We start from the raw sequence: 22,468 nt of genomic DNA, 5'->3' as shown, positions 1-22,468 counted from the left end.
GCGAAAGAAAGCAATACTTGAAAAAATCTAATGGAATGGAATTGATTCTTGTAGTAAAGAAATTGTCAGAGAGAATCTTTTGAGAAATGAAGACATGCAGACAAAGACGATGACAGCACAGAGAGGTGAAATGGCGAAGGAAAAGAAGAAATAGCATCACGAATGGAAGAAGTAGCAGTGGTTAGTTCCTACTGTCGAATGCTGTGGGCGCCCGCACCTTAATATTGGCTGATTTGTGGACAGTTTGAGTTAAGACTGTTCTTTATGGAAGCAAATTGCTCTCTTCTCTCTCTCTTCTCTCATCTCTCTTCTCTCTCTCTCTCTCTCTCTCTCTCTCTCTCTCTCGATCATTTACTGTTCATGGTACTTTTAGAAAATACCATTCATCATCAAAATGTCACGTGTCATGTCTGGATTTTTATGTGCTACGATTGAGTGATTTTCTTATATGTATATATATATATATATATATATATATATATATATATATATATATATATATATATATATATATATATATAATTTTCTTTGGACCTTGCTTCTTTTCCATACTTCTTATTGATTGACGTGACTTGATTATGCCATAGGTCTGTGAAGTTTGCGAGGTAAATCATAATCAAACCATCTTGATGAATGTAAATTTGTATCAGTATATTTTATCAAGTTTTCTAGGAGTTAGATCCACTCGAATAGTTGTTTTATACATTTCGTTTAGTGTACCTTGTTTATGTGACCATTTCAAGGAAATCTTGTAACCTAAAGTATAATTTTTAGTTGTTCCATTTGGCCCTAGTGGTATGTATTGTTTTGTCTCTTTCATACAACAGTTTTGCATTGTTGAGATATCCACCTATCTTGACCCGAGTGTACAGGTAATTTAACCAATGTGCCGGGATGACTTATTTCACATGTTCATTTTTTTTTTCAAATCACTGAATCGACTCATACGTTTAATGGCTGCCACGTGCCAAGATTTTGGAAGGGTTACCGTTTTCGTGTTCAGGAGGACCGATAGGTCTGGCAACTATTCTTGCAGCTGTTTCAGCGACCAGCTGTATGCCCTCCATGAACGCATCCATTAATAATATGGTGAAATCCATATGTATTTCATTGTAGGGCCAGGTATAGAGGTTCACGACGAAGTGGACGAAGGATATCGAAAGCTTAATGCCGTGTATTGCTGTAAATAAAATTAACCCACATATTTAAGGACTGAGTTAATGTTCAATTACAGTTTTGGAGCATGTCGTCTCTAAGTGTCATCTACTGATTATCGCTATTAGACTTATTAAAATTAAAAAAAAAATTAAGGAGCAGTGACTAAGCTAACTTTGCTTGATAAGTTTCTACACTACAGTCATTGCTTAACCTTTCATTGGTAAGCAATACATAACTAATGCCCAGGTGCTCATTAAGTTAGGTTAGACACGTAAATTACGTTGCATAGGGTCTCATGAATAACGTCGTCTAAGAGTTCATGTTATTTATATCTTGGAAGTATTTGATTTCGTGTCATTGCTGGTCTTTCTTTCAAGACCAGCTCGTGTTCAGAGAAAGAAAGGTCTCATGCGTTGTCCATTATTTCATCGCGACAGATTGTTCTTTTAGTCCAGTGTTGACATTTTAATTCAAGATCAGCCTCCGAGATCTAGAGATGATTGCTTGCTGGGGTTCCATACGGAGGGTAGCTTTCATTCTGAAAGCATGCATAACATTTTTGCTTCGGCAGCTGAGATGGCTATCTTGGCTCGAATCTTTGTAGACAATAAAAAAACTAAGATTGTGTTCGTGCCTTTCTACTCATAAAAGGCAAAGGGTATTTGCTAGGTATCTGGCAACGGAGAGAACTTTTGAGTCTGTTGAGTAGGTACTTATAGCTGCTAGAATTTGAAATGTCTAGTCCTAAGAGTAAATCCTTAGTGGATAAGTCACCTAGCATAGACTTAAAGACATGGGATTGTACTTAAATTTGCATTTATGCTGTTTATGATGATTTTGGTCATCGCCACTTGTAGGCACTGCCCTACAAGGACACCATGGGCATCACTTCAACCGGTTTGAGAGTGTCCTTAATACCTTTCAGTATAGCTAGTTCTCTTGACAGAAAATAATTAGTTTCGAATCCCTTTTAAAAATTATATAAAAAAATTCAATGGGTGACATCTTAGAAACCAAAAGAAATCCTGATCCAATGATCGCCGAAAACTCGATCACTGTCGTTGCAACGCTAAATTTACTCGTTTTGTCCTGTCAAATGTTTAGAAATACTTCTTACTATAAAAATGTGTCTCCATTTTTTTTTCTTTTAATAATACAGTACGCAAATTGGTAAGTACGCTTGTGTACATGTATATTTCAAATGTTGTAAGGATAGATATAAAATGTATAGAACGACAGGCTGCCCGCATGCTAAGCGGCAGTTTTTGAAGGCGGCTGTGGCAGGGTGGTGGAGGGAGGGGGGTGGGTCAGGTCTGGTCGAAGGGTGCCGAATATCCCCGCCTCCCAACGAGAAGTGTGACGTCGACCGTCGTCATTCCTTTGGACGAAGGTGAAGGAAAACTAGGATAAAGGATACGATCGTAATGTGAGGAAAGGTTGTTTTGGAATCCTGACGCTTATATATTTTTGTTGTAGAAAAGGAGAGAGAGAGAGAGAGAGAGAGAGATCAAAATGAAAGAGAAAAGAAGCAAAATGCTGAAATTGTTGTCGTTCACCCAAGCGTTGATGGGCTTCTCTTTTGGACCCAATTGGAATGGGCCGTAACTTAACGACTAAAATAGATCTCGGGTTAAATGGGGTCCGCTAGGATAATTTCAATAGGTTTTAAGGGGAGTTTGTTCGGAGGGAGGAACGAGGCACCGAATGGGGAAGAGGAAGAGGAAGAGGAAAAGGAGGAGCAGTGGAACAGAGGAAAGTGGGGAGTGGAGGAAGAGAACTGCAGTGGTCCTACTTTTTTTTTCCCCCCCTTTTTTTTTTCGTCTGATGGTGTAGCTTTATGGAAGGCATAGCCGCTTTCGTCAGTTTTTGTAATTCATTATTTTTTTCTCTGATGCGGAATGAAGTTCGAGTTTTTTAAGTAAAAGTTCAGACCTAAGTAGAAATGTATGAAATCTGCCTAAATCTGGCCAATCAGTTTTGACGTGCAAGCTCCTGAGTTGATACGTGTGAAGTTGAAGTCTTTGTTATGAAACTGTTACGTAAGAAATGCAAAAGTTCAGGGAAAAGGATGTATGTCACGTTAAATGGACTTATAAAGAGATTATGATGTAACGATAAAGATGCAATTTGGAGGGTTTTGTTTCGTATAAAGTTTACAGAAGATAAGTTGCAGAGAGCGATTAAAAGTTTTATGAAGGAAACCAAGTGTTTGTTAGAATGAGTAGAATAGTAGCTGATTTGTACATTCCAATTTATACTTCATTTGCTACCAGTCCATTGAGTGTGCAAAAATCCTTTTGCTGTCACTTGTGTTCACGTGACTTTATATACTCTAACAACAATAACTAGCCAGTTACAATTTCAGATCTGTCATGCTCGCTAGGTCTGGATCAGAGGTAAATGTGACGTTGATTTAAACTCATTTTAGAAGCGCCTCAGTGGCGGTTCGGTATGGTCTTGGCCTGCCACCTCAGTGGCCGCGAGTTCGATTCTCGTGCATTCCGGAATATGGAGGGGTCCCGTTGCTGAATAACCCCATGCAACGTAAAAGCACCATACAAACAAACAAACTAATTTTTAGAAATGTAAATCATAAGAAAAGTCATTTCTAGAATTGCCAGTACGTACCATGAAAAGATCCTTTATTATATAAATAATTTTTTTCCATAGAGGCTGGAGCTCTCAACATTTGTCAGTAAATTGTTATGGACCAATATGCATATTTGGGTCCTTATTCTTTGCTGACTGATCATCTTTTGTTGCCTTGTAATGGCTGGTAACCGTATTGATGTTGTTACCACGTCATTTTTTGCCCTGTCCTTTGTATCACAGCTGTTCAGTGTTAAGTTTAAGCTGTCTTGTGTAATGACTCACTCATGGCCACTTATTTTTTAATTTATAATCTTCATTCCAAGTTATGTATCATTATTTGTAATTAGGTTGATTAAGTTCCATTTTACTCTCCTTTATAATGTTTCACATAATGGCTATATATTTTCACATGTGATAGTTTCCTGGTCGTGATTTATTGCCTTTCCGCATTTTTTCATTAGAATGCATGCGGCATTCGTTAATGATAATAATAATAGAATTTCACTCCTTCATTTTTCCTATTTTTGTTTTCAACTTGGAGAATAATGAGTCTAAAACGCACAAAAGGAAAAATAAATAAATAAAAACCATTCAATTAGCTGGGTAGGCACATGGAAAAACTCCTTGCCGGAAGGTATATGCCTAGAGAGCTTCCTGATGAGATTTTGATGAGTTCCGGCTCTTAAAGTCAGGTAAGTTGTGTAGTTTAATGGATCTGATGATACTTTAGTGAAAGCTCGGGAGGAACTTACTATTAGTGGGAGATTTAAAGTACGTATTCTGTTTTTTTTATTGTGGAACTGGCAGTTATACCTTGAGTCTAATATCTCTCTCTCTCTCTCTCTCTCTCTCTCTCTCTCTCTCTCATGTTTAGAGATCGATTATGTAGCTAATATTTTTTTTAATAAGTAGTCGATAATGAGGTTAAGTTATCCGAAGAAAATCAAGATTGTTTAGCTATCTTGTGACTCGGTATGGCATTTACCATGTAATTGTAAAATTGAAACCCACGACGACGTACTAAAAGCGTAAAATTCACACAAGATGTGGGTGGATCTCAGCTCCTTGATATAGTGGTAAAATATGCAGCAGCTGCTCTGAAAATGCTATGGGTCAGAGAAGATGCCCTCCGTATTGTACAGAAAGTGTAACAAGTCCTCTGGAACAACCTGGGGCTTGATCACTTGTGATTGACATTCATGCATTGTTAAGAATTGGTTAGTGCTTACCGACCGCAAACAGCGCCCCTCAGTGGCGTGATCGGTATGGTCTTGGCCTGCCACCTCGGTGGCCACGAGTTTGATTCTAGGGCATTCCATTGATGTGTGAGAGATGTGTATTTCAGGTGATAGAAGTTCACTCTCGACATGGTTCCGAAGTCACGTAAAGCCGTTGGTCCCGTTGCTGAATAACCACTGGTTCCATGCAACGTAAAAGCACCATACAAACAAACAAGTACAAACAAACCGATCGCAAACGTTTAGAATTCTTCTTGATAACAGTATGAAATATTTTGTTTATTTATTTATTTATTTATCTTTTTAAACTTTAGTAACTGGAGGAAAGCGCATAGTTTGTATCTAAATGAAAACGAATTCTGCTTGTGAATGGAATGCATATAATGTTTATTCCCTAAATAAAATCTATTTTCCAAAAAAGCTCAAGCATTAAGTCTCATGTCGTCAACTGGTGTTAGCTAGCTGGTTATTTTACATTTTTTTGTTATATCTAACTGGGAAAAGAAATAAGCATTTGAATTGAACTTATGATCGTGACATAATTTCGTTCCCTTTCAGCAATAACCCCGTGCTGAATAAGGAAAGTTATAAGTTCTGTGTTTATCTCGTAAACGTTTACAGAATATCACGTACTAAACGTTTACAGGCATGTCTGTCTATTTATAGCGCGCACACACGAACATCTTTCATCATTATTACGTGTCCCCATTTTCATGGTTTCTTGTGACTATCGAAGAAGAGAGTAAGGGTCAAACTTGTCGTTTAAAATGGCAAATGAGTTCCGTTGCTGTGTTGTCTAAAATGAGAAAGAGTGCCGTTGTTGAACGACCTTATTTTTAAAATAATCTAGATATTGACGTTTTCTAGTATTAGGTTTAATTAGTAAATTGTTATTGTAATTTTCATTTTTGTTACCTGATGGAAAGTTAATGGCGTTCCTTGAGCAGCCAAGTTTTTCTCGTAAAAGCCTTCCATCATTTAGAACAACCTCATAGATATACAGTTGCAATCTGATGGCACCACAAGCCATCATACGTAGATATCTGTTTCGAGATCCTCCGATCGATGAAAACCTTAAATGTGCTTAAAAATGGTCCACGGTGGTTTGAATGTTCTTAGGCTAAAAGAAAAATGTCTTTAATCAATATTTGATATCTTCCTTCCCAAGCTCTTGATTTTTCTTTCATCCGAAAGTGACAACTTTTAATTTTTGAATTGTATTAAATGGGAATTATAAATATATATTTTTCACTTAAGAATTATGAGATCAGTATTTACGTTTACCATTTGCTGCAGGATTTGTTTTTACATGTCATGATAGTCACATATATTAAGTTTTTTTTTTTGCAGTGGCAGTCGCCCTTCGGTATTTTCGTTGTTTGTTGCCAATCAGAAGTATGTCATTGATGAAAACTGGCACTGTGCCACAGAGGAGCTGAAGCATAATATCCTATTAATTCTCGGTCAGAAAATGAATGAAATGTAGAGGTATATACTTCTTTCGTATGTGGATTATATGGGAAGTGGCTGTCGGAAAAGGGAATTATGATGATTCTACTGAATCTTACAATTTTGAAAATTTTTTCATCGACTTTTTCGTTGTGTGTTGATTGTTTCATGTTAAGTGATTCCAAGAACAAAAGCTCTCGAATGGAAGAATGAGATTCCATGTATACTCAATGTGTTTATGTGTCCTTTATATTAGCGTTAAAACGACGAGCAAAAGCTCACCTTAGACGTCATTTTTTTTCTTTTGCTGGAGCCTTCAAAAGTCCCTGTATCGTTTCTCTCTAATTTTCATACGTAGTCCGTTTTTATCGCTGTTTGGGCTTCCTGATTAGAATTTTGGGTTTTTAATTAACTCTCTTCACTTCATGTTCCCCAATCCTACTCTTGTCTTTTCAACTCTGAACGAAATGTATAAATATTAGACATACACATGCGTATATATATACGTAAGCACGCGCGCTGCTGGTATGATTACTATGTATGATGTCGGAACAGTTTTCTAGTTGCTATAGCATTGAGGAAGCAGTTGCAACAAGGCACCGCAGGATAAAAATGAGAAGAATCGATTTTTCTCTCACGGACTTTCAGGACTTCCCTAATGGATTCGAGTGTGCGTCGAGCATCTCTTATGACATGTCGTGCAATACTGTTTACTCGACTCCCCCACCTTACAAAGACAGGATTATATCCGTATTAATGTCGAAGGTGCGTGTGTTTATTCAGCATTTTATCATTACAGTTTCAACAACATTAGAATGAGGGTGGAGGGAGGCTCCGTGTTTGAAAGTGGTTTGATAATTATCGTCTTTTTTTTTTTTTAATGGCGTCAGCGCTAGCCAGGTTTTTAATTTATTGTAATGCCGTGATCAGGGGAAAGGAAGACAGCCTATACTTTATTACGTATTTATTTTTATTTGCGAATATTTTTCTTTGTTTCATGTTTCAGCCCATGGAGCCCAAGACCATCAAGCAAGAAAGGGAAAGCGGGAAGGACGATCCGACCAATCAGGAAGCAGCTAATGAGAGCCGGACGTCGTCATTGGTCCAGGGGCTGACCAATCAGGACTCGCGCAGCACTCGCAGCAAAGGTAAGGGCTTACAGGCGATTACAGTAGATTTTCAGAACCCTCGCCGATCATGCCGCTGAATTAATCCCCTTCATTACCGGCTCCATCGCCGAGGATGAGTTTGGGAAAGTAAACAGGTGGGCCATAGCCCTCCTCCAGGCGATCTCCCCCCCACTCCATCCCCCATCCTCCTCCCTCCGTGTATGCTAACGTTCCTCTCCCCCCCCCCCTTCTTTATTCAATTCCGGAATTTCAACCCGCCCACACCCACCCCCTTGCCCCTTCCCAACCACCCTCCATCCACCCTCCTCCCTCCTCCTTCCCTTTGCAAATGTCTCACTTGCTAAATGTGAACTACACCACTCACTAGGCTGAACTAATGGCGAAGCGCTGACCATCCGGACGGCACGCCAAATTCGACCTTACGGATCTTGGGAGATGAGTGCAGAAATGAGGGAGACGGGGTTAAAATAATCTCTCACGTGTATTTGGTGGCACACATGTTCGCCACATGTGTCGGAACACCTTTGAACCGACGCGTACAAGTGTGCTTTTTCTTTTTTCTTTTTTTTAGGAGATTCTTGTGGCCATACACTTGTTCGAACTGAGACCCGGCACATGTGTTCGCGAGCCTTAATTGGTGATATGGCCACAAGTGTGTGTTAGATGGCGACGGCAAATATTCGATTTAATGCCGGGAATAGCGGTTGGGGGGCGGAGGTTAGGTGGCGAATTGGAGGGTCGGGTGTGAAGGGGTGCTTCATTGAGACCGGAAGGTGGGTTGGACCCAAGTGCCTAAAATTTGTTTATGGATGACTTCGAGAACAAACCGGAAGATAAAATTCCAGAGAAACAGAGAGAGAAAGTGGAAGATAAAATTCCAGAGAAACAGAGAGAGAGAGAAAGCAGAAGATAAAATTCCAGAGAAACAGAGAGAGAGAGAGAAAGCAGAAAATAAAATCCCAGAGAAACAGAGAGAGAGAAAGCAGAAGATAAAATCCCAGAGAAAGAGAGAGAGAAAGCGGAAGATAAAATCCCAGAGAAGCAGAGAGAGAGAGAAAGCAGAAAATAAAATCCCAGAGAAACAGAGAGAGAGAAAGCGGAAGATAAAATCCCAGAGAAACAGAGAGAGAGAAAGCAGAAGATAAATCCCAGAGAAACAGAGAGAGAGAAAGCAGAAGATAAAAATCCCAGAGAAACAGAGAGAGAAAAGGCGGGAATATAAAATCAGAGCAGAGAGAGAAAGAGAGCAGAAGATAAAATCCCAAAAGACAGAGAGAAAGAAAGCGAAGAATAAAAATCCCAGAAAGAAGAGAGAGAGAGAAAGCGGAAGATAAAATCCCTGAGAAACAGAGAGAGAGAAAGCAGAAGATAAAATCCCAGAGAAACAGAGAGAGAGAAAGCGGAAGATAAAATCCCAGAGAAACAGAGAGAGAGAGAAAGCAGAAGATAAAATCCCAGAGAAACAGAGAGAGAGAGAGCAGAAGATAAAATCCCAGAGAAACAGAGAGAGAGAGAGAAAAAGCAGAAGATAAAATCCCAGAGAAACAGAGAGAGAGAAAGCAGAAGATAAAATCCCAGAGAAACAGAGAGAGAGAGAGAGAGAGAGAAAGCGGAAGATAAAATCGCAGAGAAACGGAGAGAGAGAAAGCGGAATATAAAATCCCAGAGAAACAGAGAGAGAGAAAGCAGAAGATAAAATCCCAGATAAACAGAGAGAGAGAAAGCAGAAGATAAAATCCCAGAGAAACAGAGAGAGAGAGAGAAAAAGCAGAAGATGAAATCCCAGAGAAACAGAGAGAGAGAAAGCGGAAGATAAAATCCCAGAGAAACAGAGAGAGAGAGAGCGGAAGATAAAATCCCAGAGAAAGCGACTACAGTATTCGAGGGAAAGTGACTATCATTCAAAAGGTTGGAAATTAGTAGGAGAGGAGAGGAAATTTCTAGAGTAAGCGTAAATCAAATCTCTCTCTCTCTCTCGAGAGAGTAAATCAGTATAAGAAGAGGCAGATTATAGAAGAGAATAAGGAAATACTAAAGCAAGAGAGAGAAGAGAATAAACCAGTCGAGAGGGAGAAAGAGAGATCTAAATAGGAACATTGTTAAGTGGGAGTAGTAGCTTCTTCCCGTCTTGATGTCACCCCTTCCTCCTTTTACTTTTGCATTATTTCCATCATTTAGTATTTAAAAATCTCTTCCTCATTCATTAATCTTGCTGTTATACAAACTCCACTGGGGTTTTTTTCCGACAGCCTATTCCCTTTTTAATTTGGTTATATTATTTTTCAACGTCTCTGTTAATTCAGTGAGTTCTGAGGTCTCCACCAGGCCTACCTTTCATGCTACGTTGTTGCCTTAGGACGAGTACTGATGCTAGCATTAGTCAGTTTAATCTAAACCAACCACCAATGCTCATAGGGGGTTAGTGCCGTTTGTGCACCTCATGCGTTATACTGTAGGCATTACGTAAGGTTCTCTGCAGCGTTCCTTCGGCCCCTAGCTGCGACCTTTTTCATTCGTATTACTGTACCTCTGTTCATATTCTTTGTTTTTTCTTCAACTTCGAGGTTTTCCTCCACCTTTCGAACCTTCTTACTGTCAATTTCAGTTTCAGCGCTGAAAGACCTCATAGGTCCCAGCGCTTGGTCTTTGGCCTAAGTTCTATATTCTATATCCTTCAAAACATCGGTATTCTTGGTCTAGTTCCTCATCTTCCCCAAGAAGACTATAGCTATTATGACGACAGCTGCTTAAATATACGTTTGTGAGATAGTGAAGAGACGGGTAAAATTATAGAACATTTTTTATTTCGGTTGCAAATGGACATGAAAATTCAGCGCCTCAGTTGCGTGGTCGACTTGGCGTTGGCCTGCCGCCTCGGTGGCCGCGAGTTCGATTCTCGGGCATTCCACTGAGGGGTGAGAGATATGTATTTCTGGTGATAGAAGTTCACTCTCGACGTGGTTCGGAAGTCACGTAAAGGCGTTGGTCCCGTTACTGAATAACCTCTGGTTCCATGCAACGTAAAAACACCATACTAACAAACAAACGTGAAAATTCGGATTTGCCTCGTTACCAGTAAGTAAATCCGTTTAGATGCTTTGAAATCGGAAGCATTCGCTCTGAACGTCATGAAGAGCAAAGCAATCTGCGAGTTCGTTTTAATCCTGGGCTTTTCACGAACTTGGTGCCGAAGGAAACAACGTATATAACCTCCGAAAATGTTCTTGCCATGGCAGAACGTTTTTGAAGCGAAAGAATTTTTCTCGACGTTATATTTGGTAAAGTAATGTTTATTAGTCTTTTATTTCGTGGCTGGAACTTTGGAAAGGAACTGACATTATTATGCCGATTTTCAGTTGCAGGTTATTATGTAATCAAGGGAGTATTATTTTGCAGTTTTTCATGTTTTGCAAAGGGATTATTAATATTGATTTCTCGTAACAAAGTTTAGAAGGGTACAGATCAGGAACAAATGTCATTACAGGAAAAAAAAATTTTATGTAGCAGCTTTAGTAGCAGAATATTCGGTAAAAGAGTGGATATTTAGCAGTTCTAATGAGATTATTTTTCTTTTTTAAATAAGTGTCATTTGTAGTTGTTCCTAGTGATATATTATTTAGTAAAAGGGGCAAACTTTACGTAGCAGTTCCAGTGACAGAAAGCTTCATTCTCGGGCATTCCATTGAAGTGTTAGAGATGTGTATTTCTGGTGATAGAAGTTCACTCTTGACGTGGTTCGGAAGTCACGTAAAGCCGTTGGTCCCGTTGCTGAATAACCACTGGTTCCATGCAACGTAAAAACACCATACAAACAAATAAACAAACAAATTCATAAAGGAGCGAATATTGTTTGTCACATTTTCTGAGAGTTAAACCATTTTTAATGATGCTTTCAAAACGCACAATAGAATACCTCTAGATTTGCTCGATATGTTCTAAGTGAAGTTACAATTGATAACACTTTTTCTGGGGTGTTGAAAGCGTCTTTCCATCCAGGGAATTTTTATGTTTATCGTAAAATATAATTTTGTAGAACGAGGCATGTATTTGTTAAGATATTTCACTGTAATTTAACAAACGGTATACATTTTATAATCTTTGATCGTCTTTTGTACCTGAAATCAATTTGACGTTAGCTTATATGTGCATTATTACAGGTTAAGGGATTATCGAAGGTGTACTCTCTCTCTCTCTCTCTCTCTCTCTCTCTCTCTCTCTCTCTCTCTATATATATATATATATATATATATATATATATGTGTGTGTGTGTGTGTGTGTGTGTGGTGTGTGTGTATGTGTGTGTGTGATATAATTGTATATATATGTACATATACAACACACACATATACATATATATATGTATGTATATATATATATATTATATATATATACATATATATATATATATATATATATATATATATATATATATATATATATATATATATACATATATATATATATATATATATATATATATATATATATATATATATATATATATGTATGTATCGTATGATGTATTCATGTATGTATGTATATAGCAAATGAGTGTGCAGTTTGTATACATGTTAATTAATGTAAGAGCGAAGAGGGGGCGGGGGTTGGGGTGGGGTGGGGGGTTTTGGGGGTGGGGGGGGGGCGGGGTTCGTGATGACGAGGATAGTTGGACAGATGCGCATATGTTTCAAGATTTAAGTCGAGGTTAATCTTCCTCGATAATACTCCCCATCTGCAGGCAATTACCTGTTCGTAATCTTTTTAGTCCTGTTTGCCCAAGTGGGGAAGAGTGGCCAAGATTATTATTCCCACTAATGCTGATCAGTTTCTGTGGCCTCAAGTGGGGAAGAGTGGCCAAGATTATTATTCCCACTAATGCTGATCAGTTTCTGTGGCGGGTAACCCGTTTCCTTCGTCGGGAGTCTTTGGGAGTCGATCTCTGCAGAGGGCACTGCTGTTACTTTGAGGTGGTAGATGATCTATGTATATGTTTTTGTCAGTCATATGATATAGTAGATTCACATCAACCGTGCATTTGATGTCTAGGTCAGTCCCTTACGACGCTCCTGATTGGCTGTTGATAAGCCAGTCACAGAGCTGGAAACTCTTAGTCTCTGTCGAGAGATCACATGTTCCACCTCTCCTGAGGGTTACGTTTGAAAGACGTATCCCTCAGGAACGGTGGAACATAGATCCTGCTTATGTGAACTCTCTCGAGAGGCTGAGAGTTTCCAGCCCTGTGACTGGCTTATCAACAGCCAATCAGGAGTGTCGTAAGGGACTGACCTAGACATCATATGCACGGTTGATGTGAATCTACTATAGTAAGGTGTAGATAAATATATTTATTTATCTTTGTTATATGTTTTGATGTGGGTCTTGTTACTCTTCTGTTCGCTCATTTTATCTGTTATGAAATTAGGGCAGTCAGTGGGTTGTTGATTATGAATGTTTGTCATTTAGAATAATAATAATAATAAATAATAATAGGAGTAGCCACTGTTTAAAGATGTAGGCTCTAATATACAGTATAGTGGAGTCGGAATCACATTAAAATTGATGGCCTCGTTATCCATTGGGAAAACACTGCAGTGTTCTGGCCATTGCTAATTGAGCAATACTTGAACATGATGAAGGAATAACGTCATGGAATCGGTTCAAGAGCAGCGTTATGGAATTCCACACGCAGGTTGTTTGTGCTGTTCATAATTTTATCAGTAATTGCAATAAAACTCCGTAGTACATTAGGGGAATTTTACTACTATTATTACTGCGACGCCAGGAGTAGAAATATACGACGGAGCTACAGAAATACTGTAGTAGTAATAGTGCTGGTGAAACAAATCCACAGTATTGAATGGGTATCCATACATAACGTCATTGTGTCGGTGAGTGCCGCCAGTGCACCTCACGCGCGGTGCGGTGCACTGTAGGCATTTACTTAGGGTTCTTTGCATTGTCCCTTCGGTCCCTAACTGCAATCACTTCCGTTCCTTTTACTGTGTCTTCTATCATGTTCTTTCTTCCATCTTACTTTCCACCGTCTTCTGACAAATGTTTCATTGTGCAACTGCTATGAGGTTTTCCTCCTGTTACCTCCTTTGTAATCTTTTACGCCCAATTTTCCTTTCAGCGCTGAATGACTGCTTAGGTCCCAACGCTTGGCCTTCAGTCTGAATTGTTTATTCTGCCCGTACATAACTGTGGATTTGGTACTCCATTTCAAGACTCGTGCTATTATGAGCTTTTTTTTTTTTTTTTTTTTTTTTTTTTAGATTAACAAGTGTTATTCTTATTCATATTGTCGAAAATTGATCTCTGGTACAATAACATGATCAAAGACCATAAAATGAATACCGTTTCGTGCGATTCAAGTGGAATATCTTGAAAGTTCCCCGGTTTGAAAGATGTTTTTTATCAAGTTCGCCACAAAAGTGTAACTTGAATATCCCTTGGAAAGTAGTGAACAAATCTGGTCAGTGTTGCTTAGTGCATTTTGAATGTAACATAGCGAAATGGTTTAACAGTAATCATTCCTTTCCCGGCATTCTGCAGCTAAAAAGGAATGAAAGCGACTGTATAATGTAGTAGGAATGTAGTAACTCCTTTTAAACTTTGTCAGGAAAGGTGATAAACAATATTCGCTCCTTTCTATAAACAATGTTCGCGCTTTTTGTAAACAGTAATCGCTCCTGTTTTTAAAACTGTTCGCTCCTTTGTTAAAACTATATTCGCTCCTTTTTTTTTTTAAACTATTCCCCTCCTTTTTAAAACAATATTAGCTCCTTTTTTTTAAAGTTGAATACGTATATACTATATTTGATATTTATATATGTATACATATACTTATGTATATCCAACATAAATACAGTAAGTGCAACAAACAAGGTTTTTGTAATTTCTTCAAGAAAATGTGAGATATAGCTACTGCATGGCGTTTATTTTCCTTCACATTCACGTTCTTTCAACAGACAGCCGAATGTGTATGCATGTTTTCGGAAGTATTTGCACGGGCAGGTTTTGGAAGTTAAAATTATTCACTATTATGATTCTAGTTACATTTGCGTCCAGTAATTCCCGATTTCTGTAGAGGTAATTCCTCTCTCTTTTTCAAAAAATGCCCAAATGAATTGGAGCATTTTTTATCTATAATAAGTATACCTAAGTCTCAAATTCGGTCGTCGATGTATTAATTTTGTCATGATACTTAGGCCTATTTATATACAGAAGAATAACAGTAGCCATTATTATTAATTCTCTCTCTCTCTCTCTCTCTCTCTCTCTCTCTCTCTCTCTCTCTCTCTCTCTCTTCATAAACCCATGTCACTGAGATCTTGATGAAGGTAGTATGTCTGTCATTAAAAAGAAGTTAGACTGAAAGGAACATCACTGAGTTGCTTATCATGAACCATCTGTTTATTGACATGTCACTGATGTCAGGCGTCGGGTGGAACGGGTTAGGAGAGAGAGAGAGAGAGAGAGAGAGAGAGAGAAGGGTGGGGATAGTCCTACGTATGTCGTGTTGTATTAAAAGGCAAGGCTTAAGATATACTCAGTACTAACTACAACTGCATTGAAAATAGGGCTTTCAAACATCAGTTCCCGCGTTCGATTCCCGAGTGGGACATATATATATATATATATATATACTATATATATATATATATATATTTATATATATATATATATATATGATGTGAGTGTTGTGATTTCATGAACGTTGATACTCCCGTGGGCTTAGAGAGATTCTTTTATGAACACGATTAATTAATCATTCCAGACTTTCCAGGGAAGCTGTGGTATTATGTTCATTTTCTTTTCCCGGCACGTGAAAGTTGCGGTATTGTCAAAGCCACTGAATTTTATACTTTCGAAAAAATAATGCCATTTGATATAAAAGAGTGGTAATTATGTTATTGCATTATAATTTTCGTAAATTTTATTCAGTTTGGAAGTCGAAGTTTTTCTTCCATTGGTCTTTGAATCGATTTCTATAATTAATAATAATAATAATATTTTATTTTCAGCTCAAGGCCATGTACATGGCATATACAAAGAATAGACAATAACATACAGTCTAGATACATAAGATAACATGATTAAAAAGAAAACCAAAGATTAATCGGCATTTTCCATATTTGCTGAGGTAGTATAAAAGAAGGTATGGCACAACCGAGTACTACTTGACATGAAAACCTTGTATAAAGAGACACGTATTATAATAATTACCTAAACAAATGTCTTGAAGGCTGTATTTGATCATTACAATTCCTGATCTCCAGTAGCCATAGCGCAGGGTTTTATACTGCGCTTCACGCAGCCCCTTGAAAGAATAGATCCTCTCTCCGTTGGGGAATTCACTGTACACTGTACCGAGTGAATGTACTTTTCCAGGACTGATCCTAGTTGGTGGGAAGCTCTCGACTTTTTTAACCACACAGTTCAAAACAGATCAAAAAACCACTACTCGAGTGTCCCAGGCTTGCACGACCTAGTTGCTTTCTGGTGATAGAAGTTCACTCTCGACGTAGATCGGAAGTCGCGTAAAGCCGTTGGTCCCATTGCTGAATAACCACTGCGTTCCATGCAACGTAAAAACACCATACAAACAAACAAACAAACAGATCCTCTGTCAACAAGCGTGTTGAATCTCCTTTGCCTTCACAACCCATCCTCTCTGTAGTAGCCCTTTCACCCACAGTTTGTGGCGCTTTGACAGGGGCTTACGTACTTTCATTCTCGTCCTTCGCTCGTTCCTGAGACCTAAGTGCTTCCTCTTATCAAGCAAGTCGGTCTACCCAAGTCTTGCTTGCTCATTGTGGCCTTTTAGACCTCAGCTTGTACAGCATGCTGAGTTTGCACAGAATTTCTCCCAGCTTTGACCTGCTGTTTTCAAAGCTGTGAGGTATCAGTGTAAGACTAAATTTTGTTGCGTCATGATGAAGTCCCGTCTGAGAGGAAGCGTAATATACTGACATTTGACTCTTTTCATACTTTTCCTTCTTTCTTGTAGCTAAAAAGGGATATACTGACATTCGTCCTCTTTCCGCAGTTTTCCTCTTTTCTTGTAGCTAAAAAGGGACACACTGAATTATTGGTCCCTTTCCATAGTTTTCCTCTGTTCTTGTAGCTAAAATGGAATATATTGACATTCGCTTTTTCCCAGATTCTCCTATCTTGTAGCTAAAACGGAATATGCTGACATTCGTCCTCTTTCCACAGTTTTCCCCTTTTTGTGTAGCCCAAAATAGAATATACTGATATTGTCACTTTCCACAGTTTTCCTCCTTTCTTGTAGCTAAAATAGAATATACTGACATTCGTCGTCTTTCCATAGTTTTCCTCTTTTCTTGTAGCTAAAACGGTATATACTGACAGTTCAAATCTGCTTTCTACCATGTCTTCTAACTTCATGATTAAAAACAAGTTAATGTTAATTGATTCATTGCTACTTTCTAACTCAAATCCTCATTACCCGAGGTTGAATTACGTCAAGATTGTTGGAGTTGGACCCCTCCAAATTATCATCATTGGGGCTTATGAGTAGATATTAATACATTTTGCGAGGGTCATGCTGTGGACCGTGCAGATCTGCCAATGATAAGTCGGGTACCTTTCAATTGTTTTATTAATTGCTCTCATTCACTAGATCGTTTACATACATAATTATAATCCATTATATATATTTTATATTATATATATATATATATATAATATATACATACATACACATCTATTCATATATATGTATATATATGTATGTATGTATGTATGTGGCTAATCACTGTCCTTTTGAAGATCCCCGTTACTCTATGCATAAATCGTAATTATGCCTAACATATGTCAGATTATGAATACCAATCGATAATTCCATTACAATTTCCCTTAAATGGATATGCATTCAGAAGAATTACACATCGATTCTTTGTACGCGTCCAAGCACTTTACAGTCGAGTGTGTGCGTGTGCTTTCAGCTTTACGGCCGAGTGTTTTTGTCTGCATGTGCGTTCGTATGTAGGTTGCGCGTGTTTGTATTTAAGAGGCCGCAGGTGGCTTTAGATGGCTAAACCATCAGCGGGGACTGTATGACACTGCCGCCACCTGGGACCTTCATTATTCCACCTGCACCAACTACCGCCACCTGAGTATCGCTCTCTCTCTCTCTCTCTCTCTCTCTCTCTCTCTCTCTCTCTCTCTGTCTGGGTGGCTGGCTGGCTGGACCCTGTATTTGTGCCATCTCCTTTTATGTCCATTTGTGATTCATAATGTAATACATGTAGGTCCTGATAATGAATTATATATATATATATATATATATATTATTATATATATATATGCATGCACATATATGTGTATATATATATATATAATATATATATATATTATATTATATATATAAAAAACGGTAAAAATAATAGCGTAATTATTTCGAAGAACTCTCTCAAATATATATATATATATATATCTATTATAATATAATATCTATATATATTCTGATATATATATATATATTATTTAATATACACATGTGTTGTTTATTATGTATTTGTATGTATGTATGAGTGCGGGCGAAAAGGCGTACCATTGTTGTGCACGTTATTTAAAGCATCAAGTTAAAACATTCTGGATATATTGTTTAGAAATGTAGTACAGTAACAATATGATTATTCCCTGTCTGCAATGCTTATTTTCTTTGATGTTTCCTCCCTCTGGTTACATCCCTCGCACACTTTTAAACGCTAATTTTTGCCCAGGAGACAATTCTGTGTTGTTGTGACCAAGGTTTTGACTCACCTCTTTTCCAAGAATTGTGGCGTGTTGGTTGATTCGTAGCGCGTCCTTGTCCTCAAATCATTCTGATTCAGTGATTCGCGTTTCATAGTGCAAAGGTTTTTCTTCTGTTCCACCTTTAGACAGTTTTTTTTGCCCTCGGTTTCCCCTTTCAGCGCTGAATGACCTCAAAGGTCCCAGTGCGTGGCCTTTGGTCTCAATTTTATATTCCAATCAAACGCCCTACGCTCGATGCGTCACTCACCTATATGCTATCGATTCGTAAATATTAATATTTTTCATTTAAACATCTCTTTCACTACTTCTGTACAGCACTTTTTGCTTACTCGGTGAGTAAGCCTACAGACTACTTTGTTGCTGTTGTTGTTCTTGTTTTTGTTCTTGTTTGGTTGTGGGCGGGGGGGGGGGGGGGGTTAGGAAATCCTTACGGAAAAGCATAAAAAGGTCTGAAAAAGGTTATTTCGCGTTGAGTTAAAGATACAGGAATTTTAGGAGGGTAGGATATTGATGATTTATTTATTAGAATGAAAATGTAAAAAAAAAATAAATAATGGGCATGTTAAACAGTACAGAAAAGTGATTTCTAATGAGATATAGCTGGAGGTCGGATCACGCCTTGATTAACGTTTCCGAATTATTCACGCTTTTCCCCTATCTATCACTTATTCTAACCTTTTTAAAATTTCTGTGTATCTTCACTCTCATATACTACGCAAATAGTTCATCTCGGGAGCGTTAACCTTTATTCTTTCGTTTGTATTCAACACCCACACTTCACTTCTGAGAGAAAGCGCCTCAGTGGCGTGGTCGGTATGGTGTTGGCGTGCCACCTCGATAGCCGCGGGATCGACTCTCGGGCATTCCACTGAGGAGTGAGAGATGTGTATTTCTGGTGACAGAAGTTCACTCTCGACATGGTTCGGAAGCCACGTAAAGCCGTTGGTCCCGTCGCTGAATAATCACTGGTTCCATGCAACGTCAAAACACCACACATACATATACTTCTAAGAGAAATTTGGCTGAAATTTGAGGTATAACTTGCACTGCACTTAGAATGGTGAATGAGTTTATGAAACACTTGCAGCTTTTGCACTTAGAATGGTGAGTTTGTGAAACATGCATTTTGCATTTTTCTTCCTACCGTGGACAAGTGTGCTCGCATCTTCAGCTCCTTCATTCATTAGAAAGAAGTTTCCTCCAGTAGTAAGAAGGAATTTCTTGCCTTGCAATGAGACAGTTGCCCTTTCCCATTTCCTGGGGGTCCGAGGGAGCTCAGCTCCCTCCATTGCTATATAGTAGGTACACATCACCCGTGATGTCTAGGCCAGTCCCTTACGACACTCCTGATTGGCTGTACATAAGCCAATCACAGCTGGAAACTCTCAGTCTCGAGAGAGTTCACATAAGCAGGATGTATGTTCCACCTTTCCTGAGGTATCCCTGAGGAGAGGTGGACCATACATCCTAGCTATGTGAACTCTCTCGAGAGACTTAAGAGTTTCCAGCCCTGTGATTGGCTTACCAACAGCCAATCAGGAGCGTCGTAAGGGATTGGCCTAGACAACAGGTGCACGGTTGATGTGAATCTACTGTCGTTCGCGTTGTAGCTGGTCCTTCCTATTAAAACTGCTATTAATTTGTACCTCCTATGAGCGTAATGAAGTTATGCGCCACACCAGTTCATCAGGCGTTGTGAGATATTATTATTATTATTATTATTATTATTATTATTATTAGTTATTATTATTATTATTATTGAAATAAAGATCACCTTCAGCATTTTTATGATTTTTAGAATTCCCAATATGAATATTGGCCAATTACTCTGAAACATCGCTGAGCCTGAGAAGCGAATTATAAGAAAAATAGAAAAAACAATATATAAAATCAACTCGCTTAATTCTGCCATTCTTTTTAACAGCATTTCCCTAAATGAGGGGTCTCTCTGCCAAAATATTGTTATTATTATTATTATTTATTATTATTATTATTATTATATTATTATATTATTATTATTTTATTATTATATTACCCTCCCGCGAGAAGGGGAATCGAACAGTTTCCAGAAAGAGCTTTGTAGACACACACACACACACACACACACACATATATATATATATATATATATATATATATATATATATATATATATATATACATATTTAAATGTGTACCCATACATAACTATGGATTTGTTTCTTCATTTCAAGGTTCATGCTACTATGAGCAATTATTATATTTCCATTATTATTATTATTATTATTATTATTATTATTATTATTATTATTATTATTATTATTATTATTATGCTGGACGGTTTTACTGGGCAGCAACAAATGAATTTGCTTTTGAGACACGAGTTCATGTAGCTCAATGTAGTTTTTATTTTATTTTATTTTATTTTTTATTTATTTATTTATTTTTTTTTTTACGATGGCCTCTTTCCCTCTGCTTTTGAGCAAAAAGAATCCATTCTTTGTCATGATGCCCGGTATCCATTTCATTACCAGCGCCAAGTTTGGAAATACCAAAACGGTAAACAAAAATGTCAGGTGTGAGGTCATATTTGGAAACGGCCTTTGTAGTGTTGTTCTCAGTGGAAGACATTGGAGAGCATTAATTCTGTTTATCTATCTATTCATCTATCTATCTGTCTGTCTGTCTGATTCTATCTGTCTATCTAGTCTCTGCTCTATGTATCTACATGTCTGTCTGATTCTATCTATCTATATATGTGTGCTTATATGTATGAGAATGTGTATGTATTTATGTATGTATGTGCGTGTTTGTATCATTGGGACGACTTTGTTAGTAACTTTTGTATAAATAGAATTACTGTAGCGTTTGCAAGATTTGATTGACAGACATAATTAAAAATACCTGTCAGTTTATGAATTACAAATTTTAGTCTACGAATCTACTCATTTTATTTTATTATGAAAAGAGCAACGATAAATTTTCTAATCCAACAATGCCCATGGTAGCCTTCAGTGTTATCCTGAATTATAACGAGGCGAAAGTGGGTGGAGCCTCATGAAGTCACCATTCTGACGATAATTATTGGTGAAGGTTTCAAGCCAATATAACGGTACCGTCTATTTTTTTTAGTAAATAGTAGATAGCCAATAAATAAAAATTGCTTGACATTGGATATAGCAGTTATCAAATCAAAGCTTGTCTATTATGTTTTGGTAATTACCAACTATTCCCCTACATCTTGTCAATCTGATTGTGACCTATAAAGCAGACTGTAATTTCTTTGGAAACTTATTTTGGGAGTTAGACTAATAATCGAAGTGTTTTTGTATTAACATATTTTGTTGGTTTGTTCATTATGACAATTATCAGTGGAGAGGTTCCAGAGTTCATAAAGGTGTACTGCTTTGCTTGTATTTAAATTTGTATGACATTGTTGCCAGAGGTTTAGCCTTCGTTACGTATAGCCAATCATCCATCGAGAAAGAGGGAAGAAATGATGTCATAAGTTACGTAACGAGTGCGTTCGAAACCTTTTCTCTGAGTAAGTTGGCCCGTCTTCAAAAAAGGTCACTTTTACATTGTAGTACCAAATTTATTCACCTACGTAGTGCAGAATACACTCAAAATTTATGTGTTGATATAATATGTATTCTGAATAAGCGTTATATTTATGAAATGCATAGATAAAAAGTTATTGCGAAAAAACCGTGTTACAGAGGCCCTGAATCTCATAGTAGTCTATGGAAAAAAAGTATGGAAGTTGAGTGCTGCTGAAAAAAGTATCGAAACTGTGGAGCTTTGATGCTTGTGTAGTATACGTGGTGCAAGAAAAATTAATTTATGGAAATATGTGTAATCAAGTAGACGTAGTAAAATTAGTTTAGGAGAAAGGATATAACAGAGTGAGGACAGAGTGGAGGGCGATAATTTCGGGAATGATGTGTATACTTTGGAAATATGAGGTGGAAGCTCTACTGAAAAAAAGTAATAGTATTGAAAAGGGAGGCTTTCACATGAAGAGAGAGAGAGAGAGAGAGAGAGAGAGAGAGAGAGAGAGAGAGAGAGAGAGAGAGAGAGAGTGTATTTAGGTTCGACGTCCTGTAAATTGGTAGTTTTATGAAAATGTACGAA

The 22,468-nt window shown here is 37.8% G+C and overlaps 1 protein-coding gene across 3 annotated transcripts in view; it reads left to right on the top strand.

Moving 5' to 3' along the window:
* Positions 1-22,468, top strand: part of LOC135200830 (protein CBFA2T2-like) — a 306,696-nt gene that overhangs the window by 9,596 nt on the left and 274,632 nt on the right. For all 3 annotated transcript variants that reach the window (XM_064229515.1, XM_064229514.1, XM_064229517.1), the window contains exon 2: positions 7,444-7,585. In XM_064229515.1, the coding sequence (XP_064085585.1) occupies positions 7,447-7,585 (139 nt within the window). In that variant the 5' untranslated portion in view covers positions 7,444-7,446. The remainder of the gene's footprint in view (positions 1-7,443; positions 7,586-22,468) is intronic.

This window comes from Macrobrachium nipponense, chromosome 27 (assembly GCF_015104395.2).
Source record: "Macrobrachium nipponense isolate FS-2020 chromosome 27, ASM1510439v2, whole genome shotgun sequence".
In the NCBI taxonomy this organism is placed as follows: Eukaryota; Metazoa; Arthropoda; class Malacostraca; order Decapoda; family Palaemonidae; genus Macrobrachium; species Macrobrachium nipponense.
This window is presented reverse-complemented; position numbering and strand designations above follow the sequence as displayed.